Source organism: Gadus macrocephalus, chromosome 23 (genome assembly GCF_031168955.1).
Source record: "Gadus macrocephalus chromosome 23, ASM3116895v1".
Taxonomy (NCBI): Eukaryota; Metazoa; Chordata; class Actinopteri; order Gadiformes; family Gadidae; genus Gadus; species Gadus macrocephalus.
The window spans coordinates 2,210,719-2,236,587 of record NC_082404.1 but is presented as its reverse complement, the minus strand read 5'-3'; the positions used below and the strand labels follow the sequence as shown (position 1 = coordinate 2,236,587).

General features: G+C 44.3%; 1 protein-coding gene across 1 annotated transcript; it reads right to left on the bottom strand.

Moving 5' to 3' along the window:
• Positions 1-1,769: 1,769 nt before the first annotated feature.
• LOC132452888 (putative nuclease HARBI1) lies at positions 1,770-3,333 on the bottom strand. Its single transcript, XM_060045725.1, has 4 exons — positions 3,018-3,333; positions 2,371-2,901; positions 2,058-2,256; positions 1,770-1,843 (listed from the first exon to the last, which is right to left on the bottom strand). Exons 1-4 carry the CDS (start codon positions 3,084-3,086, stop codon positions 1,770-1,772), a joined length of 873 nt encoding a protein of 290 aa, XP_059901708.1. The 5' UTR covers positions 3,087-3,333.
• Between the last annotated feature and the right edge of the window lie 22,536 nt (positions 3,334-25,869).

The window sequence follows — 25,869 nt, the reverse complement described above, 5'->3', positions numbered from 1 at the left end:
CAAATAAGTTATCCTTAAAACTTATTTCATTAAAGTAATAGGCAATATAAGTAAGGTAACAGTTAGTGAAGCTGTAACGGTAACTAAGAACACCCGTTAAGCCCTATAGTTTTAAATTTCAGCGGTCAAAATGGTTTTATTTACCGAAATTGGGGCGATTATATAGATAATTTGCTATTCTGTAACGTTAGATAAATGGACCAACGCGAACACAGGTTGTGGACCCTGGTTTTCAGACCGTAACGTTACAGACGTTGGGATTGATTACACAGCTAACTTGGTTATTTTGCTATTTAAGCTGCTTTTGTTTGTTAGTGTAAAGTAAAACTAATTCTAACATTTGGTTTTGCTTTAGGGAGCAAGGAGCATACTGCTCAATTTATCAAACTCAGGGGGGAGAACGACGAGCTCTTCACCGGGGTGAAACATTCGGCGAGTGTGGCTTGGGGGTAAGGAAACAATCGTTTATTTATATCGTAAGTTAGTTTATAAAAATTATTATAGGCCATTTGTATATCTACATTTGACCATCTTGTAAAGGTTAGTTAAATTAGCCCTCATTGAAAAGCAGGACAGATACAACATCCACAGAAATCGTTTACTACGATGTCCTATTTTGGGTTATTAAAGAAAGACAAAAAAAAGTCACAGCTCGCATCAGTACTAGACAGCACTCGAAAAACACACAAAGAAAAAGGGTGTTTTGACTTCTACTGGTTGTCTTATTATTATGGGCTTCATATAGGATGAGGGCTAATTTAAATGTAACCTTTACAAGATGGTCAAATGTATATATTATAAATGGCCTATTGTTAACATGGGCTATTAACATGATTGATAAATGTGTCTCTTGTTTTCTCTGATTAATAATCTCTCTGTGTTTAGGACAATTCTGGAGAAAATAGGCCTGCAGGGGAATGTGACTCCCCTGCAGGCAAAGAAAAAATGGGATAATTAAAAAAAAATATATAAAGTATGTACAGGTCATTTTAAATATACATTATTTGTTTTAACCATGCAAGTTAATAAACACTTTTGCTGAAATTTGTTTTGATACTGCTGTTGTTAACTGCCATGATTGATTTCCTCTGCCTTAGGATTGCAAGTATCCAGGGTCAGGAGAGGGGGTAGGTGGGAAACCCACTGCTGCCACTTGGCCCTGGTTTGTCCTCATGGATGAGGTATTGGGACAGAGGCATTCCACCAACCCCCCTGTCCTAATTGCCTCCATCCCTGAGGACACACCAGGGCCAAGTACGGCAGTGGTGGATTTGGAGGTGGAGGAGAAGGATGAGGAGGAGAGCAGGTCCAGGAGGAGGTCCAGAAAGAGGGACAGAGAGGACGAAATGTTTTAATTGATTAAAGAGGACAGAGCACAGGAGAGCAGGGATAGAATGGACCGTTTTTTTTCAATTTTGGAGCGTATTGCTGACAAATAATTTCAGTTCTGTTAACATTGTTTATTATTTAACTTATTTTACTATTTATTATTTAACTTATTTAACTATTTATTAACTAACTTTTTTATTAACTATTTATTATTAACTAATTTATTTGTATAAAACAATAAAACTATTTACAACAAAACATTCATGTGACTATTTACAACAATTATTATAAAACTACTATATAAACTTATATATATATATATATATATATATATATATATATATACTATATACTTGGAAAACGACTATATACAAAAACATAATGATTCAGCAGAGCAGGGAGCCCCTGGTGGTGCTGCTGGACCCGGATGGGCTGCCACATTAAAGACCCTGGTGTCTCCTGTCAGTGGGACATCCAGGGTTGGTCTCCAGAGTGTACTGGATATGCCTCTCCACTGTCCACCGCACCGAATGGGTTTGCAGGGCTGACTCAATCAACGGCTGCCATGTCACTAAAAAATATTTGGAAAAGGGCAAGAATAAGAGTGCATACTAAATACTACACAACCTTATTTTGACAAAAGAAGTCTTGCCACAAATTATTTGAACGGGTAAAACTATTCTACAAAACATTTTAAATAAATATAAATAGCTTTTCAATTATTTTACTTGCCTGTATATATTGGTGGTCAGGGTGGGCCTCCTCCAGGGCAGACACCTCTGCAGACAGCTGGTCCCGCCAGGGAGCACCACTGACTGCCTCCAAACCATCGCCCCCCTCATCCTCCTCTACATCCTCCTCCTCTGGGGCCATGATGTCATCGGCCCCAAGGCAGATGTTGTGGAGGATGGCACATGCTGTTATGACCTGAAATGGTAAAGAAAATAAATGAAAAAATGATATATGCCTCCTGAGAAAATAATAAATGTTTTTTTGATTTACTCTTAGTATTCTAAAAAATCCTGTTGAGTGATTACTTACGTGAGGTACGAAGGTGTGGTGCACCTCCAGCGCTTGCAGGAAGATGGCCCTGAACCTGGTCTTCATCATTCCAAAAGCACGCTCTATAATGGAGCGTGCCCTGGAATGATGCCAGTTGAAGCGCTGGGCTCCCACACCTCGCACTGGCCTCTTGTAGGGAGTGATGAGGGGTAGTGGGTGTTGGAGGCAAGGGTACCCGCCGTCTGCAAGGATGAAATGCCCTGGAGGAGGGTAGAGTGACCTATACAGTGGGCTGTGGCGGAGGACTCTGGAGTCATGGACTGATCCAGGCCAGCCCACGTACGTATCAAGGAAGCGGCCCTGATGGTCACAAACAGCCTGCAGAATTATGGAGGAAAACAGTTTCCTGTTCCTGTAGCAGTGACCATCAGGGCCGCTCGGTGGCTTGATACGGACATGGCAGCCGTCGATTGCTCCCGCTGCTTTCCCAAAAGCGCGGTGTCTTGCCAGCCCTGCAAACCCATTGGTCACTGCCACCAGGTCTTCAGGGGTCTTCGGGAGGTGGATGACCTTAAGATAGGATAGGATAAGATCAACTTTATTATCCCACACAGGACATTTACTTGTTACAGCAACTCAAGAGTCAAAGATAGAGGAAATTAGTGATAAAATAAATATAAATATACTTTGTGGCGAATGGCCACCACCTCCTCAGTGACCCTGTGGACGATGCGGTGGACAGTGGAACGAGGCATCCCGAACACTCTGGAGACCACCCTGTATGATGTCCCACTAGCCAGCCAGAATAGAACACCAGGGTCTCAATGGTGGCACCCCATCCATGGCTCCGCTCCTGGCCGAGAAGGTCCAGCAGCACTGCCAGGGCCTCCCTGCCCAATCGGAAATCCGTTTTGGTGTCCTGGCCATTAAAATAACGGTCCAGGACAGGAACCGTTGGATTGATCCTGCAGTACACGGGTCTGGGCTGTTTAGTGAAAGAAACAGAAGTAAAACTGTTGGAACAATAGCTGGATATAAAGTGTGGAGAGTTTAGATGGATAATGCTTAAATATATATGTATATATCTATCATCTCATCTCATCTCATTTTCTTCCGCTTATCCGGGGTCGGGTCGCGGGGGGAGCAGCTCAAGCAGGGGGCCCCAGACTTCCCTTTCCCGGGCCACATTGACCAACTCTGACGGGGGGATCCCGAGGCGTTCCCAGGCCAGTGTTGAGATATAATCTCTCCACCTAGTCCTGGGTCTTCCCCGAGGTCTCCTCCCCACTGGACGTGCCTGAAACACCTCCCAAGGAAGGCGCCCAGTGGGCATCCTTACCAGATGCCCGAACCACCTCAGCTGACTCCTTTCTAAGTAAAGGAGCAGCGGCTCTAATCCGAGTTCCTCACGGATGGCTGAGCTTCTCACCCTATCCCTAAGGGAGACGCCAACCACCCTTCTGAGAAAACTCATCTCGGCCGCTTGTACCCGCGATCTCGTCCTTTCGGTCATCACCCAGCCCTCATGACCATAGGTGAGGATAGGAACGAAGATCGACTGGTAGATCGAGAGCTTTGCCTTGCGGCTCAGCTCTCTTTTCGTCACAACGGTGCGGTAAAGCGAACGCAATACCGCCCCCGCTGCTCCGATTCTCCGGCCAATCTCACGTTCCATAGTACCCTCACTCGCGAACAAGACCCCGAGGTACTTGAACTCCTTAACTTGGGCTAAGGACTCATTTCCTACCCGGAGTAAGCAATCCATCGGTTTCCTGCTAAGAGTCATGGCCTCAGATTTAGCGGTGCTGATCCTCATCCCAGCCGCTTCACACTCGGCCGCCAGCCGATCCAGTGAGTGCTGAAGGTCACAGGCCGATGATCCCATGAGGACCACATCATCTGCAAAAAGCAGTGACGAGATCCTCAGACCACTGAACTGCAACCCCTCCCCACCACGACTACGCCTCGATATCCTGTCCATGTATATCACAAACAGGATTGGTGACAAGGCGCAGCCCTGGCGGAGCCCAGCACCCACCGAGAACGAAACTGACTGGCTGCCGAGGACGCGAACACAGCACTCGCTTTGGGAGTACAGGGATTGGATGGCCCTGAGGATAGACCCCCTTACCCCATACTCCCGCAGCACCTCCCACAGTTTCTCCCGGGGGACCCGGTCATACGCCTTCTCCAGATCCACAAAACACATGTAGACCGGATGGGCATACTCCCAGGCCCCCTCCAGGATCCTTGCGAGAGTGAAGAGCTGGTCCGTAGTTCCACGTCCGGGGCGAAAACCGCATTGTTCCTCTTCAATCTGAGGTTCGACGATCGGCCGAACCCTCCTTTCCAGTACCTTGGAGTAGACTTTACCAGGGAGGCTGAGAAGTGTGATACCCCGGTAATTGGCACACACTCTCTGGTCCCCCTTTTTGAACAGGGGAACCACCACCCCGGTTTGCCACTCCTTTGGCACTGTACCCGACTCCCACGCGATGTTGAATAGGCGTGTCAACCATGACAGCCCCTCAACACCCAGAGCCTTTAGCATTTCTGGCTGGATCTCATCAATCCCTGGGGCTTTGCCACTGCGGAGATGTTTGACTACCTCAGTGACCTCCACCAGGGAAATTGACGACGAAACACCATCAACCTCGAGCTCTGCCTCCAACATAGAGGGCGTGTTATTCGGGTTCAGGAGTTCCTCAAAGTGTTCCTTCCAACGTCCGACGACCTCCTCAGTTGAGGTCAACAGAGTCCCCTCCTTACTGTACACAGCTTGGACGGTTCCCCGTTTCCCCCTCCTGAGGTGCCGGATAGTCTTCCAGAAACACTTTGGTGCCGACCGAAAGTCCTTCTCCATGGCCTCTCCGAACTTCTCCCACACCCGCTGCTTAGCCTCCGACACGGCAGCAGCTGCAGCCCTTCGGGCCTGTCGGTACCCTGCAACCGAGTCAGGAGTCCTCCAGGATATCATATCCCGGAAGGCCTCCTTCTTCAATCGGACGGCTTCCCTGACCACCGGTGTCCACCACGGTGTCCGAGGGTTACCGCCCCTTGAGGAGCCTAAGACCCTGAGGCCACAGCTAGCCACCGCAGCTTCAGCAATGGAGGCTTTGAACACAGCCCACTCCGGCTCAATGTCCCCAACCTCCACAGGAATGCTAGAAAAACTCCGCCGGAGGTGTGAGTTGAAGATACCTAGGACGGGGGCCTCCTCCAGACGTTCCCAGTTCACCCGCACTACGCGTTTGGGCTTACCAGGTCTATCCGGAAATTTCCCCCATTCCCTGATCCAACTCACAACCAGATGGTGGTCGGTTGACAGTTCCGCCCCTCTCTTTACCCAAGTGTCCAAAACATGCGGCCTCAGATCAGATGACACGATCACAAAATCGATCATTGATCTTCGGCCTAGGGTACTCTGGTACCAGGTACACTTATGAGCACCCTTATGTTCAAACATGGTGTTTGTTATGGATAATCCATGACTAGCACAGAAGTCCAATAACAAACGACCGCTCGGGTTTAGATCAGGGAGGCCGTTCCTCCCCACCACGCCTCTCCAGGTGTCTCCATCGTTGCCCACGTGGGCGTTGAAGTCACCCAGCAGAACTACGGAGTCCCCTACTGGAGCCCCATACAGGACTCCATTCAGGGTCTCCAAGAAGGCCGAGTACTCTGAACTGCTGTTTGGTGCATACGCACAAACAACAGCACAAACAATAGATAGATATCTATCGTTATCTATCTATCTATGCAATATATATATATATATATATAATATATAGTTAATAGTTATATATCAATCTAAGTTACTCAACCTTTATTTAGCTGATTAATGACAGAACATTTTTTTTATATTAATGTAAGGTTGAGACTATTTTAAATATGTAATTATATTGTCAAAGTTCAATGACATTTACATTTACGCTAGCCATACAACACGATGATGTTAACAATACTGCTGGTTAAAAGTAAGGTAACACAGCTTTACCAATCTGTGGTCGTCTCTTGCTCGGAGCCGAAGATATATCCCCCGTCGGCTCCGGCGGTGAGTATTCCCCAACTCCTCCAATAAAAAATAAAAGATAAAAAATGAAATTATAATTTCTGGCTCCATTTCTGTTGGTTTCTTTGTTTGTTTATTGGGTTTCTTTGTTATTTTTTTTTCGCGCTGTCCGGTATAACTTCTGTTTACTAACAGGTCAGGTCAGCTGTCAGGGTGGCGGTGACAGGAGCAGCGCGTGGTGGTCACGTAAGGTAAAGGGCGGTAACGGTTTGTTACGTAAACCGGAAATGCTCCGAAAGCTAGACCGTCCCATTTCTTCGGCCTTCGGAGTGTCCTTCGCGGTCTACGTAGACCGCATCCTTCGAAGGACGCGGTCTACGAAGGATGCGTCCTATGAATTGGGACACAGCCCTAGTGTTCTGAAGGGTTTTATTTTGAAAAAGTCGCGAGATACCACACAAAGGCTGTTTAGAGTAAAGGCGCACAAAGATTTTGTGTGACGGCTAGCTTAACCGCGGATGAACGAATGGCGGCTCACTTGACCGCAGTGAAAAGTGACGGTGGGTGTTGCACCCCGTACGTTTATTGTTTTTTTTCTGTTACATGACGAACGAGTGTCTGCTCTGGACAGTTTGATAAGTGGACAGAAGATGATTCTTTTTTCGCCCTGCCATTTGAGTTGGACAGTACTTTTCAACATGTCGCTCCAGTCATTAGAGGACGTCATTGAGGAGATTGAGGACAACGAGGCGCTCGCTAGTAATGCCGATGCATGCAACACGACCCAGTCAGACGAAACAACCGCATGCAATTGCCGCCATGTTTCCACGGAGACGGTAAGGAAAAAGAAAGTTTTTCTCTGTTGAAAGTGAGATTGGAGCTTGCAGTTAAGGCATGTGGGGACAGATGTCAGCTTGATATTGCTACAATACTTCTCACTCGCCTTAGTGGAGATGCACTAGCATATTGGTAGGGATGGGAATTACTAAGAATTTCACAATTCCGATTCTGATCGATCCGATTCCTTATCGATTCTCATTGGGTGAGAAAATAAGTACAAATGTGTTTGTTTGTATTAAATCTCTTTAATATCTGATCAGAAGTGCGTCAAGTATTAGGAAATTTTACATTTTCAAATCAATTGGTCTACTGTAGACAAAAAAATAAATGTTTGGATTTTTAAGCCCAAATGCCATCATTATGTGCCATAAAACTAAAAACACAGACTGAAAACAGTCAAGTAAGAGCTTGTGCCTTTTGGAATACTAACAGTGATCATTTGCATTCAACTTGTGACAAAATCAACTGACGTAAACAAAATGAAGTATTGATTAGACAGAGATTTATTAGATGGGCCTACCTAATAAACCGTTGGAACACACAAGACCGGAAACCATAGCAACGCCGGTAAACAAACCCCGAGAAGCCCATCCCTGTGAGAGCTCCCCACGGTACAGCCATCCGGAGGCGCACAGAGCTGTTGGCCGTGATATTATATATACAATTTATATTATATGATATACTATTATATATAGAGCTCCGGGAGTCGCAAACGGCAACAATCACTTTCTCCTCCATGCTGCAGTTCACCCCGGACTGCACTGCACTGAGTTTGACGGTTGAACGCTGATTGGCTGTTACGTTACACATGTCACTCAGTTGCTGTCATCACGCGAAATTCGTGTCAAAGTTGAAATATTTCAACTTGAGCGAATTTGTCGCGGCACAAATCCTCGTGAACGCGCTTGCCTGTGTGTGAAAAATTTGCCCGATACGCGTCTCTAAGTTCACTTTGTACGGGATCTTGTCGCCCCTTCGCATTTGGTGTGAAACGCACAATGCGCTTCTTCCTCGGCGGCGCCATGTTTGCAGCGTGTGTGTGAAGTCATGAAGCATTTGCCGCGACCGAAACCGATAAGCGGGCTTGCAGATGATTCCAAGGAATCGGTTGACTCGGCAACGGTTCTGAACAAGAACCGGTTCTCGATTCCCATCCCAACATATTGGCTGTCCTTATCACCAAATGTGCAGCAAGATTATGGAGGATGTACGGCAAGGCTAAATGATGTTTTTGGGAGAAAGGAATTTTTGTTGCACTTCCAGACATTTGTAAATGCACAACAGCGTTTGCCAATTAGAGGTTTTTGCTGCAGAAATCACAAGGCTGGTTCTGGAGGCATTCCCCAACTATAGTGATGCAGCTATGGCCATGGAACGCTTCAGAGGATTTGTTGCTGGTGTAGACCTCGCTCTTGGAGTGAAATGTAATGAGCATGGCGCAACTACACTGGAGGAGGCTTTAGCTGTTGCATGTAAATGGGAACGTGCACAGGAAGCTTTCAAACTCCTTTCTCCACCGATTTCATCAAATGCTACCACACAGCGTGCGACTCCCACACCACAAGGTGAGCCACTTCTAGCTATGGTTTCCACCGCGCATGAAAGCCCTCGTCCGGATCCATCTGCTGGTGTAATGGATATTGTCTCGCAGCTCTCAAAAGATGTTCAAGCCCTCAGACATCAAGTTACTCAACTGAGACAAGACTACAGCCATTCTGCTTGTCACCGTACTCCTTGGGCTGAAACCTCCAAGCGTGAGTACCATCCTCCAGCTGAACCGAGGGGTGAGCGTGGCAGGGACAGACATCACCGCCATCTTTTTCTCCTGACCATGTTTCCTACTCCTTCGCTGCCGACCATCAGAGATCCGATCGTCATTACCATCTCGGATGCGTTCCTGGTTGACACGACAGGCGCTACTCGCCTACTCCTCCATCTTCACCACATCGTCGACAGGATCCTTATACTAACAGCAGTCAAGGTTATTCCAGGCACCACAGCCCAGGCGGGCGCTACTCCTCTGCACCTTCATTTTCACCCTATCGTTGACCTGACCCGTATTCTACTGGCGCTTCGGGCACTACGGCCCGGACAGGCATCACTCTCTTGACCGCTTGGATTCAAGACAAATTCACCGCAACGACTTCCGCCAGCACACCTCCTACTCTTCTCCATGTGGTTCAACTGCACCAAGGTATGACTCACACCAGGCCTACTCTGCTAGGGAGGGACACCCATCACTCAGAGAGAGGAGCCATTATGTGAGCTTTGGTGAAGACGCTTATGTGCAGGGAAAGGACTCGTAGCAGATGCTGAGGACCAAGTGTTTGCTGCTACTGGTGATGAGGTCCCACAGCAGGTGATACCATCTGCACGCAAAACCCCCACACGTTATGTGATGACTGTCATTGAGAACATTGCTACAAAGGTATACCTAGATACAGGTTCAGACATATCGCTAATCAGTGAAGCCTTTAGGATGTCTCCCATCTCTGAGAACTAAAGCAATGCAATACTCTGAACTTCTTCCTAGAGCAGTGACTGGTGACTATTTAGACATTCTTGGCACACTTCCTATCAACATCAGACTAGGTAGTGAGCAATTTACCCACACTGTTCACGTTTTCAGAGCAATAAAACCTGCGATCTTAGGTTGGGACTTTCTACTTGTACTTTCCACTTCTACTTGCACATTATGCAGTTGTTGATTTGAGGGAAGGTGTTTTTAAGGTGGGCAGCTCAACTAGCGTCCCTCTCATGCGTGTTACTGTTGCTGCCCCTTTAAGTTGCAACGCTGTTACTTTATCTCCTGTTGTTGTCTCGGCTATGTCACAGATGACTGTTTTGGCGAAGGTGCAGCCCACAATTGGGGTACCAGATCTTGAAGCCGACTACACAGGTATCCTAGAGCCAGGCCCCTGATTTGTATCAGAGTAATGAACCCGACTACAGCTGATATACAGGTCCCATGTGACACTAGGCTAGGTGACTTTCACCCTGTGGGCGATACAAGTGAGGATGGCTACTAAATAGCTGAAGCAGATGTAGCCACAGTTACTGCGTTAGTCAACTCCTCCCCTCAGCAGAAATTGCCTGATGTTGACCTGAGTCAGTTAACACTTACCGACGAACAGCAACAAAGGCTTAAGGCTTTGCTGTCAACCTACAGTGACGTTTTTAGTGCCCATGATCAATAATACGGACGTACCAACCTAGTCAGGCACAGTGTCAGGACCACAGGTACTCCTCCTATCAAACAAAGAGCATACAGAACCTCACCTAACATCAGAGCAGAGATAGACCAACAAGTACAGCAGCTCCTTTCTAACGATGTCATTGAAGAAAGTTGTAGCCCCTGGTCGTCCCCTGTTGTATTAGTGAGAAAGAAAGATGGCAGCTATAGGTTCTGTATTGATAGAAAAACTGAATTCAGCCACCATCAAAGACTCTTACCCTCTACCACACCCTGTAGCGGCCCTTGACAGCCTGTCAGGTGCATGCTGGTTCAGCACAATGGACTTATCCAGGGGGTATTGGCAGGTTGAGGTTGAGCCACAAGACAAGGAGAAAACGGCATTCAGCACAGGCAGCGCACTGTACCAGTTCAAAGTAATGCCTATGGGCTTAACCAACGCTCCACCCACGTTTCAAAGGCTCATGGAGCTGGTGCTCCATGGCTTACACTGGAAGGAATGCTTGATTTACCTTGATGATGTCTTTGTGTTCAGTCGCTCCTTTGCGGATCATCTACAGAGCCTTGAGGAGGTTTTCAGCCGGTTCCGTGCAGCTGGACTCAAGTTAAAACCCCAAAAGTGCAAACTTGCGAGAACACAAGTGACTTTTCTTGGACATGTCATCTCCCACCATGGGCTCCAACCAGATGCAAAGAATCTTGAAAAGGTGCGTGGATGGCCTACACCCAGAACGACCACACAGGTGAGAGCTTTCATTGGACTGTGCTCCAACTACCGTAGATTTATCAAAAACTTTTCTGTCATGGCAGCCCCCCTTCACTCACTCACACAGAAAGGAGCAATATTCACATGGACTGATGTATGTGAGGATGCATTTCAGTCAATGAAACATGCTCTTACGCCCCCTCCTATTATAGCACACCCCATCTTCACGCAACCTTTCTTGCTGTACACGGATGCCTCACAGGGAGGCATTGGCTCTGTGCTTGCTCAACGACAAAGCAATGAAGAACGTGTTATAGCATATGGGAGCCACACACTCAGACCTCCGGAGAGGAAATGGACTACCTTTGACCGCGAGCTCTGGGCAGTTGTTTGGTCTGTGAGGCATTTAAAAAATGTCCTGTCCGGCAGTTTTTTCACTGTGGTCACAGATCATAAGCCACTCATGAATCTGAGGAAAGCCCCAGTGGATAATGACCTGACTGGCAGACGTAGCCGCTGGATACTGGAGCTTGATGTGTATGACTACAACTTCCAGCATAGAGAAGGTAAACAACATGCCAACGCAGATGCCATGTCCAGGCGTCCGGGCCCCAAGACACCCAACAAGGCTGTTTAGTGTCTCATCTCTTCCATCACCTCGACAGATGTGGATGATAACCCCACCTCAGATATTCCTAAAATCAGTCACACACTGTCTATTGATTCGGAAAAACTAAAGGAACAGCAAAGTGAGGATGAGTGCCTGAGTGCAGTGATTTCATGGCTGGCGAGCAATGCTCAGAGACCACCAATAGGTCGCCTGAAATACTCTTCCCCCATACTGAAAAAACTCTGGCATGTGTGTCCCAGATTGACTGTTCGACATGGAATCTGCGACCTCCTCCAAGAATACACTCCCTCCCGCTCCCTCCGCTCAACCTCTGCTGGACTACTATGTATCCTCACATCACGACTCACTACAATGGGTGCCCGGTCATTCAGCTGTTCAGCACCCAGGCTCTGGAACTCCCTCCCCCCACACATAAAACAGTCAGACACCATTACAACCTTCAAGTCACAACTCAAAACTCACCTGTTCAAACTCGCACACAACGTCTAACTGATCACTGTTTTGATTGTTTTGTTTTTTTGTTTTGTTTTGTTTTGTCTTGTTTTTGTTTTATTTATTTCTTATTGCTTATGTTTATTTATTTATTTATTTATTTATTTTTTCCACAATGTCTTGTTTTTTAAAAAATGTATGATGACTATATGCTCTGTAAGGTGACCTTGGGTGTCTTGAAAGGCGCCTCTAAATGAAATGTATTATTATTATTATTATTATTATTATTATTATCCTCTGCAGGAAGGTAAAGAAAAGCCCACACACACCTGCAACCTTTCAAGTTGTCCTTCCTGCAGCTCTTGTTTCCACAGCATTGTCGGGATTGCATGGCAATACGTTTAGTGGACATTTGAGTGCAGAGCGCACACTGCAGACAAATGGCACATTTGTTATTGGCCATACATGACCCGTGACATTAACACGTTTTGTGCCGAGTGCTTACCATGTCAAACACGCAGTTCCCCAGCTCCACAAGAAAGTGCCCATTGCAGAGAGACCATTTCAAAAGATTGCTGCAGACATCACTGAGCTACCTATCACTACACAAGGCAACAGGTTGTTGGCCATGGAAGTTGTTATGGACTATTACAGTCAATTCATACAGGCCAGGGCCGCCAGGACATCGAAGGATCAGCTTTGTAAATACATATCACAAAGTGGGGGTGAATGGGACCAGTACTTGCCACAGTTTGAGCTTGCCTATAACTCCAGTGTCCGTTCAAGTACAGGTTTCTCTCCGTTCTTCCTTGTGCATGGGCAACACAGTCTCACTCCGAGAACGTCAAATACCGACTGTTGGCAAAGGCCCTTTAGCGTCGGTGACTGACGGGAAAGGTACCCTTTTTATTCGGTCGGTGACGGTAAAGGTACCCTTCGGCGTCTTCTGCATACGGAATGGGGGGTGCCTCACTACGTCTCTAATAGACGATGTGAGCATCTTTCCTATTGGATAGTTTTTTAGGATATTCTTCTGTGAAAATGGCGGACATACTTTTTATCCTGGGTGGAAAATATGATATTTTAGAATAGTTACACCATTAAAAGTGTTTATGTAAACATTTTTAGCGAGAAATGTGCATTTTACTTTCATAATCGTCGTTCGGCGAATGTGAAGGATGTTTGGTTTGATAGATATGACGAAGAATATTTCATCGGGCGATAATGGCCGGCGTACAGGCATCCCGGGCTCACGAAAATAGGTGACACTGTCACGTTATTTAATCTATTGAAACGTGATCAGGTACACGTATTTTCTAAATGTTCGTGTCAAAAAGCAAAATTTTCAAACTCATGCATATCAATTGGAAGTATTTGTCGTGATTTGTCACTAAGCACGACTTCCATCTAACGTTCTGTCCGGGAGCTTTCTCCCTATTGTCCCTTAAGGAGCTCCGTACAGAACATTTATTGTTAAAAATGGTCTGTGATAACTAAGAATATGACAGCTTTTCCAGTCTCACCAATATGCGCACAGATCGCACGGTTTGACACTTTCAAGATGCGTGCAGTAGCCTACATACGCCAAATGACCATTTCGTGTGCATACGATACGCAAAACCCAGCATTAACTACTGTGGAGGGCGGATACGTCCATTTCGCGTGCATATGTGCATATGATACGAAAAACCCAGCATTAACTGAATGGGAGATGCAATATTTTAGGACAGATTCACCATTTAACGTGTTTCTAATGACATTTCTAGCGAGAAATGTACTTTTCCCTTGAATAATCCTCAGTCAGTGAATGTGTATGATCTTTATTAATCTTTATTATCTGAATGGGAAATGCAGCTCACGTGTTTCCTGCTTTTGTGTTATTAAACCGTTACTTTATGTAACTTTTAATGATATCATCTTGTTAGAAACACGTACGTTTTTGTGAACACTGGATTACGTCGCATTTCAACATAAAATAGTGTGTTATACACACACACACACACACACACACACACACACACACACACACACACACACACACTGCATTTCGCTGCCAAATAAATAAATACTAAGGCAGAATAAAGAATAAATTAATTCATTATCATTCAACTTCAACATGCGTTATTACAGTATAGTGGTGGAGGGATGACGTGTGTTGGCCAACCCGGAAGTGAGCGTCGCCCTGGGTTCCCTTGACAAAAAGCCAACGGGTTTTTCCATTTGATTTTGGATTATTGCAGAAAAATTAGCATCTTTGAAGCACCTCCTCAAAAACTGAAAATAAATAAAAATAACTGTGCTCCAAAGAAAGAAATGTAAACCAATGCATTCCGAATGGGAGTGTTTCTCCGATTTTTCCATGCTACACAGAACGAAATGTAAACCCATGCAAATAAAGACGTCATGGTCATAATCATTTAAATATCATTAATCTCCTGAGGGTGGTATTCTATTTTTTTCAACGGGGCTGAATCCAGTCACTTGACCGTCATGGTTGCTATGGTGGTTGCTATCCACCAGCCCCTCTAATCCTTACATGGCTCTAAAAACCACGCGGCAAATGAGCTGCTGTAATTTGTGTTGTTTTTGTCGTAAACTAGTGTCCGATGGTTAAAAAATAGACGGATATTCCAAGGTATCCTTAAAAGGCAGCTTGGATGTTTTTATTTTCTGCAGTTTAGACTTCTTCTATAACCTATTTTTGAAAGCAAAACACCAAGCTCATTGATTTAACGAGGCAGGGTTATTTGTTTTATTTATTAAATAAATATTTATGAGAGGTCATTCCTTCTCCTGAGTTTTCTTCCTATTTATGTCTAGTGTACAACCCTACTGTCCACAAGCATCACCCCCCCCTCCCCATATGGATTTGGAGAATTGTTGCCACGTCCCAGTGGTGGAGGTATCATATATATGAAAGAGGGCATTCAAATATACTACAATGATCAATTAGGAGGCCGAAGCCCTAAAGGAAGTGATGCAATAGGTGACTGGGTCGACGACATTTAAGTAAGCTTTACTTTGAGGTCTCTTATATATCAAAGGGGGTCTCAAAGGACGCATACGCTTCAACCTGTGGCTCCGGTCCTACAGGAAATGACTCAGCAAGTGCTCCATCTCGTTGCACCTGCACCCAGCGGCTCGCTTGCAAGATTTTGGCCTGAAGTTATTCCCAGACCTACACCGTAGCCATCCAACCTGCATATCTGAGAATCAGGCCTCTCTTTAATAATGACAAAATGTATGAGAGAAATACACATTAACTTTTGACTCATAAGCGGCGTGGTGCCGGCTCCTTTTGACCTTTTGACCCCAGACTTCTGGGGGAATAGCTGAATCAATTCATTAGTCAATCAAAAGCATGTAAATATCTTCCCGGTGACGTAAGAGGGAGAACAAGGTGTCCTTCAACATCTACGCTTCCAGGCGATTGCAACGGTGCCACACATGAGCATATTCAAACATGTTTAATGGTAGTAATTAGCTGTCGAAATTGGAGGCCTTAATCAATAATGAGCAGCTATTGATTTGCTTCCCGATAGAAATTTGTGACAAATGACATGTTATTTAGCCTCTACACGTTGAGTTGAGTCCAATGACACCAAGCATGACACTCTAGAAAATGGTAACATGTATTTTACATGGTACACCTAGGTCTAGGACATGATCTCGGTGTAGCAAGAGGGCGAGCTTGATCTCATTGGACTCAGCTTAACGTGTAGATGCTAAATAACATGTAATTTGTCAAAAATCTCCATCGGGAAGCAAATCTATAGCTGGTCATTATTGATAAAGGCCTCCAAAATCGACAGCTAATTACTACCCCGAAACATATTCAAATATGATCATGTGTGGCACTGTTGCAATCGCCTCGAAACGTAGATGTTAAAGGACACCTTGTTTGCCCCGTTACGTAACCGGGAAGATATTTTCATACTTCTAATGAATTGATTCATATTTTAAGGTTCTCGGAGTGAGACTTTAAGCGGCTGCAGCAGAAGTGTTGAGACGAAAGATGATATCAAGACATTTATAGAATATTCACATTCACATTATGATTCGTCGTCATAACATCCGACCAAACATCCTTTACAGTCACCAAGCGAGGATTATGAAAGTCCAGGCCCCTCCTTCCGGCACTCAAGGTCCGACTGGGCCAAGTTTAGGGCAGGAAGGGCCCCCCATTCCGGCCCTCGGGGTCCGACCGGGCCAAGTTTCGGTGCGGGGGTCCCAGTTAGGCCTTAGAATAAGGTATTCAAATTTCAGGGCGGTAGGACCTTCCTATCTCAAAAACTGTTTTTCCACCACATTCTGAACCATTAGGTCTTGCAGGTAACACTTCTGAGGGGCTTTGTCCAAATGACAGTCCATTTGGGAAAACTTTTTTTCTCTAAGGACTAGAACTCCAAATCTCGGATATGTCGTTCTCGGGGCCCCGGGAAATGTGTGTAAACATTTTAGCATCCCTAGCTATCTCAAAAAGGCCGGAAAAGGGGCGTGACCTCCCACAGTACGGTAAATGTACATAAGACAGAGGTTCGTTTCTAGTCCCCATTTTTTGTGGTATGGAGGTGTACATTTGTGGCTTAAGGTGTGTAGTCACAGCTGGCCTGTGGCCACGTTTTTGAAGTCTGGGGTCAAAAGGTCAAAAGGAGCCGGCACCACGGCGCTTATGAGATAACAAAAAGTGAATGTGTATTTCTCTAATAGCTTTTTGTCATTATTAAAGAGAAGCCTGATTCTAAGATATGCGTGTTGGATGGCTAGGGTGTAGGTCTGGGAAGAACTTCAGGCCAAAATCTTGCAAGTGAGCCGCTGGGTGCAGGTGCAACGAGATGGAGCACTTGCTGAGTCATTTCCTGTAGGGCTGGAGCCACAGGTTGAAGCGTATGCGTCCTTTGAGACCCCCTTTAATATATATAAGAGACCTCAAAGTAAAGCATACTTAAATGTTGTCGACCCAGTCACCTATTGCATCACTTCCTTTAGGGCTTCGGCCTAAAGGACAAAGCCCCTCAGATGTGTTACCTGCAAGACCTAATGGTTCAGAATGTGGTGGAAAAACAGTTTTTGAGATAGGAAGGTCCTACCGCCCTGAAATTTGAATACCTTATTCTAAGGCCTAACTGGGACCCCCGCACCGAAACTTGGCCCGGTCGGACCCCGAGGGCCGGAATGGGGGGCCCTTCCTGCCCTAAACTTGGCCCAGTCGGACCTTGAGTGCCGGAAGGAGGGGCCTGGACTTTCATAATCCTCGCTTGGTGACTGTAAAGGATGTTTGGTCGGATGTTATGACGACGAATCATAATGTGAATGTGAATATTCTATAAATGTCTTGATATCATCTTTCGTCTCAACACTTCTGCTGCAGCCGCTTAAAGTCTCACTCCGAGAACCTTAAAATATGAATCAATTCATTAGAAGTATGAAAATATCTTCCCGGTTACGTAACGGGGCAAACAAGGTGTCCTTTGACATCTACGTTTCGAGGCGATTGCAACAGTGCCACACATGATCATATTTGAATATGTTTCGGGGTAGTAATTAGCTGTCGATTTTGGAGGCCTTTATCAATAATGACCAGCTATAGATTTGCTTCCCGATGGAGATTTTTGACAAATTACATGTTATTTAGCATCTACACGTTAAGCTGAGTCCAATGAGATCAAGCTCGCCCTCTTGCTACACCGAGATCATGTCCTAGACCTAGATGTACCATGTAAAATACATGTTACCATTTTCTAGAGTGTCATGCTTGGTGTCATTGGACTCAACTCAACGTGTAGAGGCTAAATAACATGTCATTTGTCACAAATTTCTATCGGGAAGCAAATCAATAGCTGCTCATTATTGATTAAGGCCTCCAATTTCGACAGCTAATTACTACCATTAAACATGTTCGAATATGCTCATGTGTGGCACCGTTGCAATCGCCTGGAAGCGTAGATGTTGAAGGACACCTTGTTCTCCCTCTTACGTCACCGGGAAGATATTTACATGCTTTTGATTGACTAATGAATTGATTCAGCTATTCCCCCAGAAGTCTGGGGTCAAAAGGTCAAAAGGAGCCGGCACCACGCCGCTTATGAGTCAAAAGTTAATGTGTATTTCTCTCATACATTTTGTCATTATTAAAGAGAGGCCTGATTCTCAGATATGCAGGTTGGATGGCTACGGTGTAGGTCTGGGATTAACTTCAGGCCAAAATCTTGCAAGCGAGCCGCTGGGTGCAGGTGCAACGAGATGGAGCACTTGCTGAGTCATTTCCTGTAGGACCGGAGCCACAGGTTGAAGCGTATGCGTCCTTTGAGACCCCCTTTGATATATAAGAGACCTCAAAGTAAAGCTTACTTAAATGTCGTCGACCCAGTCACCTATTGCATCACTTCCTTTAGGGCTTCGGCCTCCTAATTGATCATTGTAGTATAATTGAATGCCCTCTTTCATATATATGATACCTCCACCACTGGGACGTGGCAACAATTCTCCAAATCCATATGGGGAGGGGGGGTGATGCTTGTGGACAGTAGGGTTGTACACTAGACATAAATAGGAAGAAAACTCAGGAGAAGGAATGACCTCTCATAAATATTTATTTAATAAATAAAACAAATAACCCTGCCTCGTTAAATCAATGAGCTTGGTGTTTTGCTTTCAAAAATAGGTTATAGAAGAAGTCTAAACTGCAGAAAATAAAAACATCCAAGCTGCCTTTTAAGGATACCTTGGAATATCCGTCTATTTTTTAACCATCGGACACTAGTTTACGACAAAAACAACACAAATTACGGCAGCTCATTTGCCGCGTGGTTTTTAGAGCCATGTAAGGATTAGAGGGGCTGGTGGATAGCGACCACCATAGCAACCATGACGGTCAAGTGACTGGATTCAGCCCCGTTGAAAAAAATAGAATACCACCCTCAGGAGATTAATGATGTTTAAATGATTATGACCATGAAGTCTTTATTTGCATGGGTTTACATTTCGTTCTGTGTAGCATGGAAAAATCGGAGAAACACTCCCATTCGGAATGCATTGGTTTACATTTCTTTCTTTGGAGCACAGTTATTTTTATTTATTTTCAGTTTTTGAGGAGGTGCTTCAAAGATGCTAATTTTTCTGCAATAATCCAAAATCAAATGGCAAAACCCGTTGGCTTTTTGTCAAGGGAACCCAGGGCGACGCTCACTTCCGGGTTGGCCAACACACGTCATCCCTCCACCACTATACTGTAATAACGCATGTTGAAGTTGAATGATAATGAATTAATTTATTCTTTATTCTGCCTTAGTATTTATTTATTTGGCAGCGAAATGCAGTGTGTGTGTGTGTGTGTGTGTGTGTGTGTGTGTGTGTGTGTGTGTGTGTGTGTATAACACGCTATTTTATGTTGAAATGCGACGTAATCCAGTGTTCACGAAAACGTACGTGTTTCTAACAAGATGATATCATTAAAAGTTACATAAAGTAACGGTTTAATAACACAAAAGCAGGAAACACGTGAGCTGCATTTCCCATTCAGATAATAAAGATTAATAAAGATCATACACATTCACTGACTGAGGATTATTCAAGGGAAAAGTAAATTTCTCGCTAGAAATGTCATTAGAAACACGTTAAATGGTGAATCTGTCCTAAAATATTGCATCTCCCATTCAGTTAATGCTGGGTTTTTCGTATCATATGCACATATGCACGCGAAATGGACGTATCCGCCCTCCACAGTAGTTAATGCTGGGTTTTGCGTATCGTATGCACACGAAATGGTCATTTGGCGTATGTAGGCTACTGCACGCATCTTGAAAGTGTCAAACCGTGCGATCTGTGTGCATATTGGTGAGACTGGAAAAACTGTCATATTCTTAGTTATCACAGACAATTTTTAACAATAAATGTTCTGTACGGAGCTCCTTAAGGGACAATAGGGAGAAAGCTCCCGGACAGAACCTTAGATGGAAGTCGTGCTTAGTGACAAATCACGACAAATACTTCCAATTGATATGCATGAGTTTGAAAATTTAGCTTTTTGACACGAACATTTAGAAAATACGTGTACCTGATCACGTTTCAATAGATTAAATAACGTGACAGTGTCACCTATTTTCGTGAGCCCGGGATGCCTGTACGCCGGCCATTATCGCCCGATGAAATATTCTTCGTCATATCTATCAAACCAAACATCCTTCACATTCGCCGAACGACGATTATGAAAGTAAAATGCACATTTCTCGCTAAAAATGTTTACATAAACACTTTTAATGGTGTAACTATTCTAAAATATCATATTTTCCACCCAGGATAAAAAGTATGTCCGCCATTTTCACAGAAGAATATCCTAAAAAACTATCCAATAGGAAAGATGCTCACATCGTCTATTAGAGACGTAGTGAGGCACCCCCCATTCCGTATGCAGAAGACACCGAAGGGTACCTTTACCGTCACCGACCGAATAAAAAGGGTACCTTTCCCGTCAGTCACCGACGCTAAAGGGCCTTTGCCAACAGTCGGTATTTGACGTTCTCGGAGTGAGACTGTGTTGGCATGGGAGAGAACCGAACTTGCCTCTGGATGTGATGTTGAACTGCAGTCCAGCTGTGACGACTTCAACACCTGGAACGCTAGCAGCGTATGCCCAAGACCTCAATGCACGCTTGTCACATGCTTTCAGGGATGCGGCCCTAAAATCTGGGGCCGTATTCACAAAGGATTTTAGGGCTAAAAGTAGGTCCTAACTGGCGAATTTAGGAGTAACTCCTAAAAATAATGGGCGTGTCACTCTTAAATTTAGGACTCCTAACTTTTTTCACTAAGAGCAATTCACAAAGTATTTTAGGCCTAAAAGTAGCACCTAAGTCTAGGAGAGCTTAAAAGTCCTCAAGAGGACTCCTAACTCAGTAAGACCTATTCACAAAGAATCGTAAATGCCTGCGAGACGAAATGTTGGGGTATTAAACTTGTTTTGGAGTTAATCACAATGCAATAACATCCCCGACTAACAGGAATAATCCGATTAGTCCCGAAATAAAATGTTTGGCCACACTACGTTATTTAGCAACAGGGGAAATGCAACTTTGCAATGCCGACGATTTAAAAATATCGCAACCATCAGTCAGCCGTGCCATAAACTTTCCTTTGGACATTGAACAATTACACAGGTCAAAGCCAACTTCATGGCAATTGCAGGTATGCCCGGTGTGGTCGGTGCTCTTGACGGGACGCACATAAAAATAATTGCGGCATCAAAAGACGAGGACGTGTTTGTCAATAGGAAGAAAGTGCATTCCATCAACACGCAGGTTGTTTTTGATGCAAATGTTAACGTTTCCCGCAGGATTTTTTTCAGCAGCGGTGGTGTGGTCCCCGATCCCTCTAGGGGGGTCCGGGGGCATGCCCCCCCGGCCGTAATTTTTTTGTACCCTTTACATTGGAATGCATGAATCTGGTGCACTTTGAGAGGAGAATATGCACTTAAATCCTATTCAAACAGTCCTGTGTATTACTGTAGATGGGATTATTGGTGTTGTAACTTTGCCTTTTGTGTCTTCATTTACAGATTTTTATATTTTTGTATAGTAATATTTAAACAAAAAATGCCACAACGCAAATATAATTTGCACAATTTATTTACAGATTTTTGCCTAATGCTTAAACACTAAACATGGTTGCTATGCCCAAAGCATAACAGTTTTTTACATAAGAGACTTTGTTCAAAAATGAAATCTCCTGCAACAATGGGCCAAACACATCTTTTTAAATTATAAACCTAACTAAAATTTGAAAAGAACACAGACTCACACACATAAAAAATAAAGCTAATTGAATACCAATCAGTGTGAGCCTTAGCACTACAAATAGACCTCAGGTGAGCTCAGCTCCTTTGTGAGACAGTGAGAGTCAGGGGAAGAGGACAAGAGAGCGATGATAAGCTTGTTATTGCTTAAAACACTTCTTCTTAGTCTTGGGAGTCAAAAAGTGATGAGAAAATTATAAAATAAATATAAGTCATACATAATAGAAACTATTCATGATCTTTTAAGAAGTCCTTAGGTTTTTTCCCTGCATTTATGCTAATGACCACATGCTTACAGGCGATTAGCATAAATCCCTAACTAAAATACGCGATGAAAACGGATTTTATATGGCAATAAAGAACAACATCGGATCTAACAGTATGGATTCATTTTTCAAAGTTCCCAAAAATACCTAGGCTATAAATTCCTGACTGGATATAAGCTCCTGTAAAGGCTATGAGTGATCCCAAAAAGAGCGACATCACGCACACACACACATAGGCCTACACACACACACACACACACACACACACACACACACACACACACACACACACACACACACACACACACACACACACACACACACACACACACACACACACACACACACACACACACACACACACACAATACTAGAGGAAAAACGGCACGGAGGTTGCGGTTTAGATACAATAAAATGAATGAGGCTCAGAGGGTTTTTAACACTGGTGGTCATGTAGCGACACATTTTAGCAACTTACTTTCTCTCTCTCTCTCTCTCTCTCTCTCTGTCTGCCTCTCTCTCTCTCTCTCTCTCTCTCTGTCTGTCTCTCTCTTTCCTTCTTTCTTCGATCTTCCGCTTCACTCGCTACTGCTAGAATCAATGTAACTTTGCAACCGTGTAGGGTAGCCTACTGCCAACAACTGCCACACTCGCTGTGTATTTTTCTTCTTAGATGTTGGTTACGTGACGATGTGCCGCGTGCTGCGCAATTGACGTTACGCGCTGTACATTTTCTAAAAGGAGCTACGTAAAAAAATAAATAAATAAATTAGGAGAAGGATTTTTATTGCAGCGGCGGAGAAAATTGTGAACGTGGGGGAAACACTGAGCCTACTGGATGTTTTTGCAAAGTGGCCTGGATCTTCAGCTACCCATGATTCGCGCATTTTAATGGAGAGCGGTCTGAGGCAGCTTTTTGAGATGTACCAGTTGGGTGTCACTTGCTGGGAGACAGTGACTATCCATGCAAGACGTGGCTCTAGACACCCTACCTCAATCCACAACCGGGAGCACAGTTAAAGTATAACATGTAAGTGATTACGCATATTACGCTTAGTCCTACGTGTAAAACACATCGTATTGGCTCTTTGACGCCTTTTATTTGTTGAATCCATATTTATTATAGGGCTGGGCGATAAACCGATTTTATCGATTAATTCGAGTGTGTAGCTCACGTCGACTTGTTCAAATGAAAATCGGTTTTCTCTTCAACATCCGCAAACACTTCCCTCGCAGCTCCCGTAGTTTGGAATGGGCTCAGCCCTCCCCCCGCACAGAGCGCGCATTTACCAAAGTGATACACAAACATGGCAGCGAGTTTGACAAGTTGTTATTCATACATGTATAATCTATTTTGAGGTAAACATAATTAATTTGAATTATATCTGTGTGGTTTAATAATTCGTCGATCTGTTGGTAATTCGTCGATCTTTTGGTAATGCCTCGGGGCTCCAGTAGGGGGATCGCGCTCCTCTTCCTCATTCAATACAGACGAGTGAAGGAAAGAGCTGCGTGCGTGTGTTTTTCCTCATTCTTCTCCCGTTACTATTCCCTTTCTTAAGGTAATTATTACCGTTTGCAAAACACTGTATATTTATCACCAGTGTTGAAAGTTTGAATGTTATGTTGGCACTTTATCAGAAGTCCTCTTATCATTTGAAATATTTTATGTTTACAGAAATATTTTATTTTATATTTTACATTTTATGTTATGTTACAGGTTACACTGTTTACAATGGCAGGGCCTGCCATAATGCTTTTTTATGTAAATCGATTTAAATCGGAAATCAGATTTTTTATGAAAAAATCGGGGATTATTATTTTAGGCCATATCGCCCAGCCCTAATTTATTATTGTTTACTGATTTCTTCCATATATGCTAGAGCACACAAACATACACGAAATGTTGTGGAGAGAGGAATTGGGCAGATGAAATGTCAGTTCATGTCCTCCACGGCGAAATACGCCTCACCCCAGAGAGGGCAAGCACAGTCATTACTGTATGTGCCATTCTACACAACCTCTGCAAGCGGAGGAACATTCCACAGCCAGACGATGATGATGATGATGATGATGATGATGATGATGATGATGATGGCGATCAACATGACAATGAATTTGGCCGTGTGGAACCGAGTGGACCGGCATTTAGGGATCACTTTGAAAACACAATTTAGGTAAACACCTTGGCACAAATCAGTCAACACTTGTGTAGTTCATAACATTTATTTTCATTTATTTATTTTACGTATTTTTATTGTTTGCTTTCTCTCTCTCTTGAACGTGCAGGCTACAACGTCATTATCGTGGTCTGCACAAAATTGTCATCATGCGTGTATTCTGCTAACTGCACTATAACTACTTAATAGGAATTCATTTCTAGCCTAGGCTATTTCGAACTGACTGCTTCTAAACTCGTGCATGAGAATTGACGTAATCCATAGCAACGGCGCGTCACTCTTAGTTCACTCTTTGTGATTTATCTTTAGTAAGAGTAGGTCTCAGCGGCTTTGTGAATAACTTTTAAGAAAAAACTCCCACGTAAAATGTTTTAGCGCGAGTTAGGAGCACTCCTAGCGGTAAGATAAAATGCTTTGTGAATACGGCCCCTGATGTGTCCAAACGGCATCAAAAGACTCAATATGACAAAAAGACTGTGTTCCAACCTCACCAGCCAGGAGACCTTGTTCTGTTGGATGATCCAGCACAAAGGATGAACAAGCTTGCACCCCGAGTGAAGGGCCCTTTTGTGGTCCAAAGGAGAATGGGTAGAGACGGACAACCAGATCTATGAGATCACAGATCCAAGGAGTGAACGCCCACGTTCATGGGTTGTTCACCATAATAGAATAAAATCCTACAAAGGGACTCTTCCAACTACCCCAGTTCACAGTCAGTCACCCTCAAGGCCGGCTGAGACGGGCCCCTCAGAGATATCAGTCCCTCTCCTCACTGCTTTGTCAGGGGCCTTGCCTTTTCACCCTTCATGAGCTTGGAGGAAGCTCTTACCTGCTACTGACAGTAATGCCACACAGCGCAGTGCTCCCCCTTCCCCTCATTCCCCCAGTCATCCGCCCCTTTCCCCCTCCGCACCTGATGGACATTCCATGTCTCCTCAGGGGCCTCTGCCTGTCCCGTCCCATGTGGACGCACGGTTAGGCAACCGCCAAAGTACAGGGACTTTAGTATGTTCGGGTTGCTGTATTGCTACTGTTCTGACTTTGAGATGTGATATGGTTACGTTGCTTTGTTTCAACAGGTTCCTTGAAATGGGGACATTTATATTTGTAGTAGGGGAAGAATGTAACATTGTAGTTTGCATTATTTGCATTGTTTTAATTTTAATTTTAATGGTACTGTTGGGATTGATTATTGTTGTTTGGTACATATGTGTTGCGATGACATGATATTGGTTCCGGCCCATCTTTTGTTTTTGGGGGACAGTTGAGGGGGACGTCTTTCCAATTTCCACATAACGACCGGCCATAGCAACCCTGCCGACATCAACTTGTAGCGTCAGTATATAGATATTTTTTAGCGTTTGTATATATAGACACCCTATATAATGTATATATATATGATATAGGATGTCTATGTTTGTATATCCTTTAATTATACTGTGTCCATTAATCCCTGATATATGGGCACCTGCTAAGTAATTCCAGTCA

Coding starts and splice junctions, on each gene's coding strand:
- LOC132452888 (XM_060045725.1), bottom strand. CDS start 3,086: ATGCCTCGTTCCACTGTCCACCGCATCGTCCACAGGGTCACTGAGGAG. Junction 2,902..3,017: donor TGGTGGCCATTCGCCACAAA/GTATATTTATAT, acceptor TCCTATCTTAAG/GTCATCCACCTCCCGAAGAC. Junction 2,257..2,370: donor ACCACACCTTCGTACCTCAC/GTAAGTAATCAC, acceptor TTACCATTTCAG/GTCATAACAGCATGTGCCAT.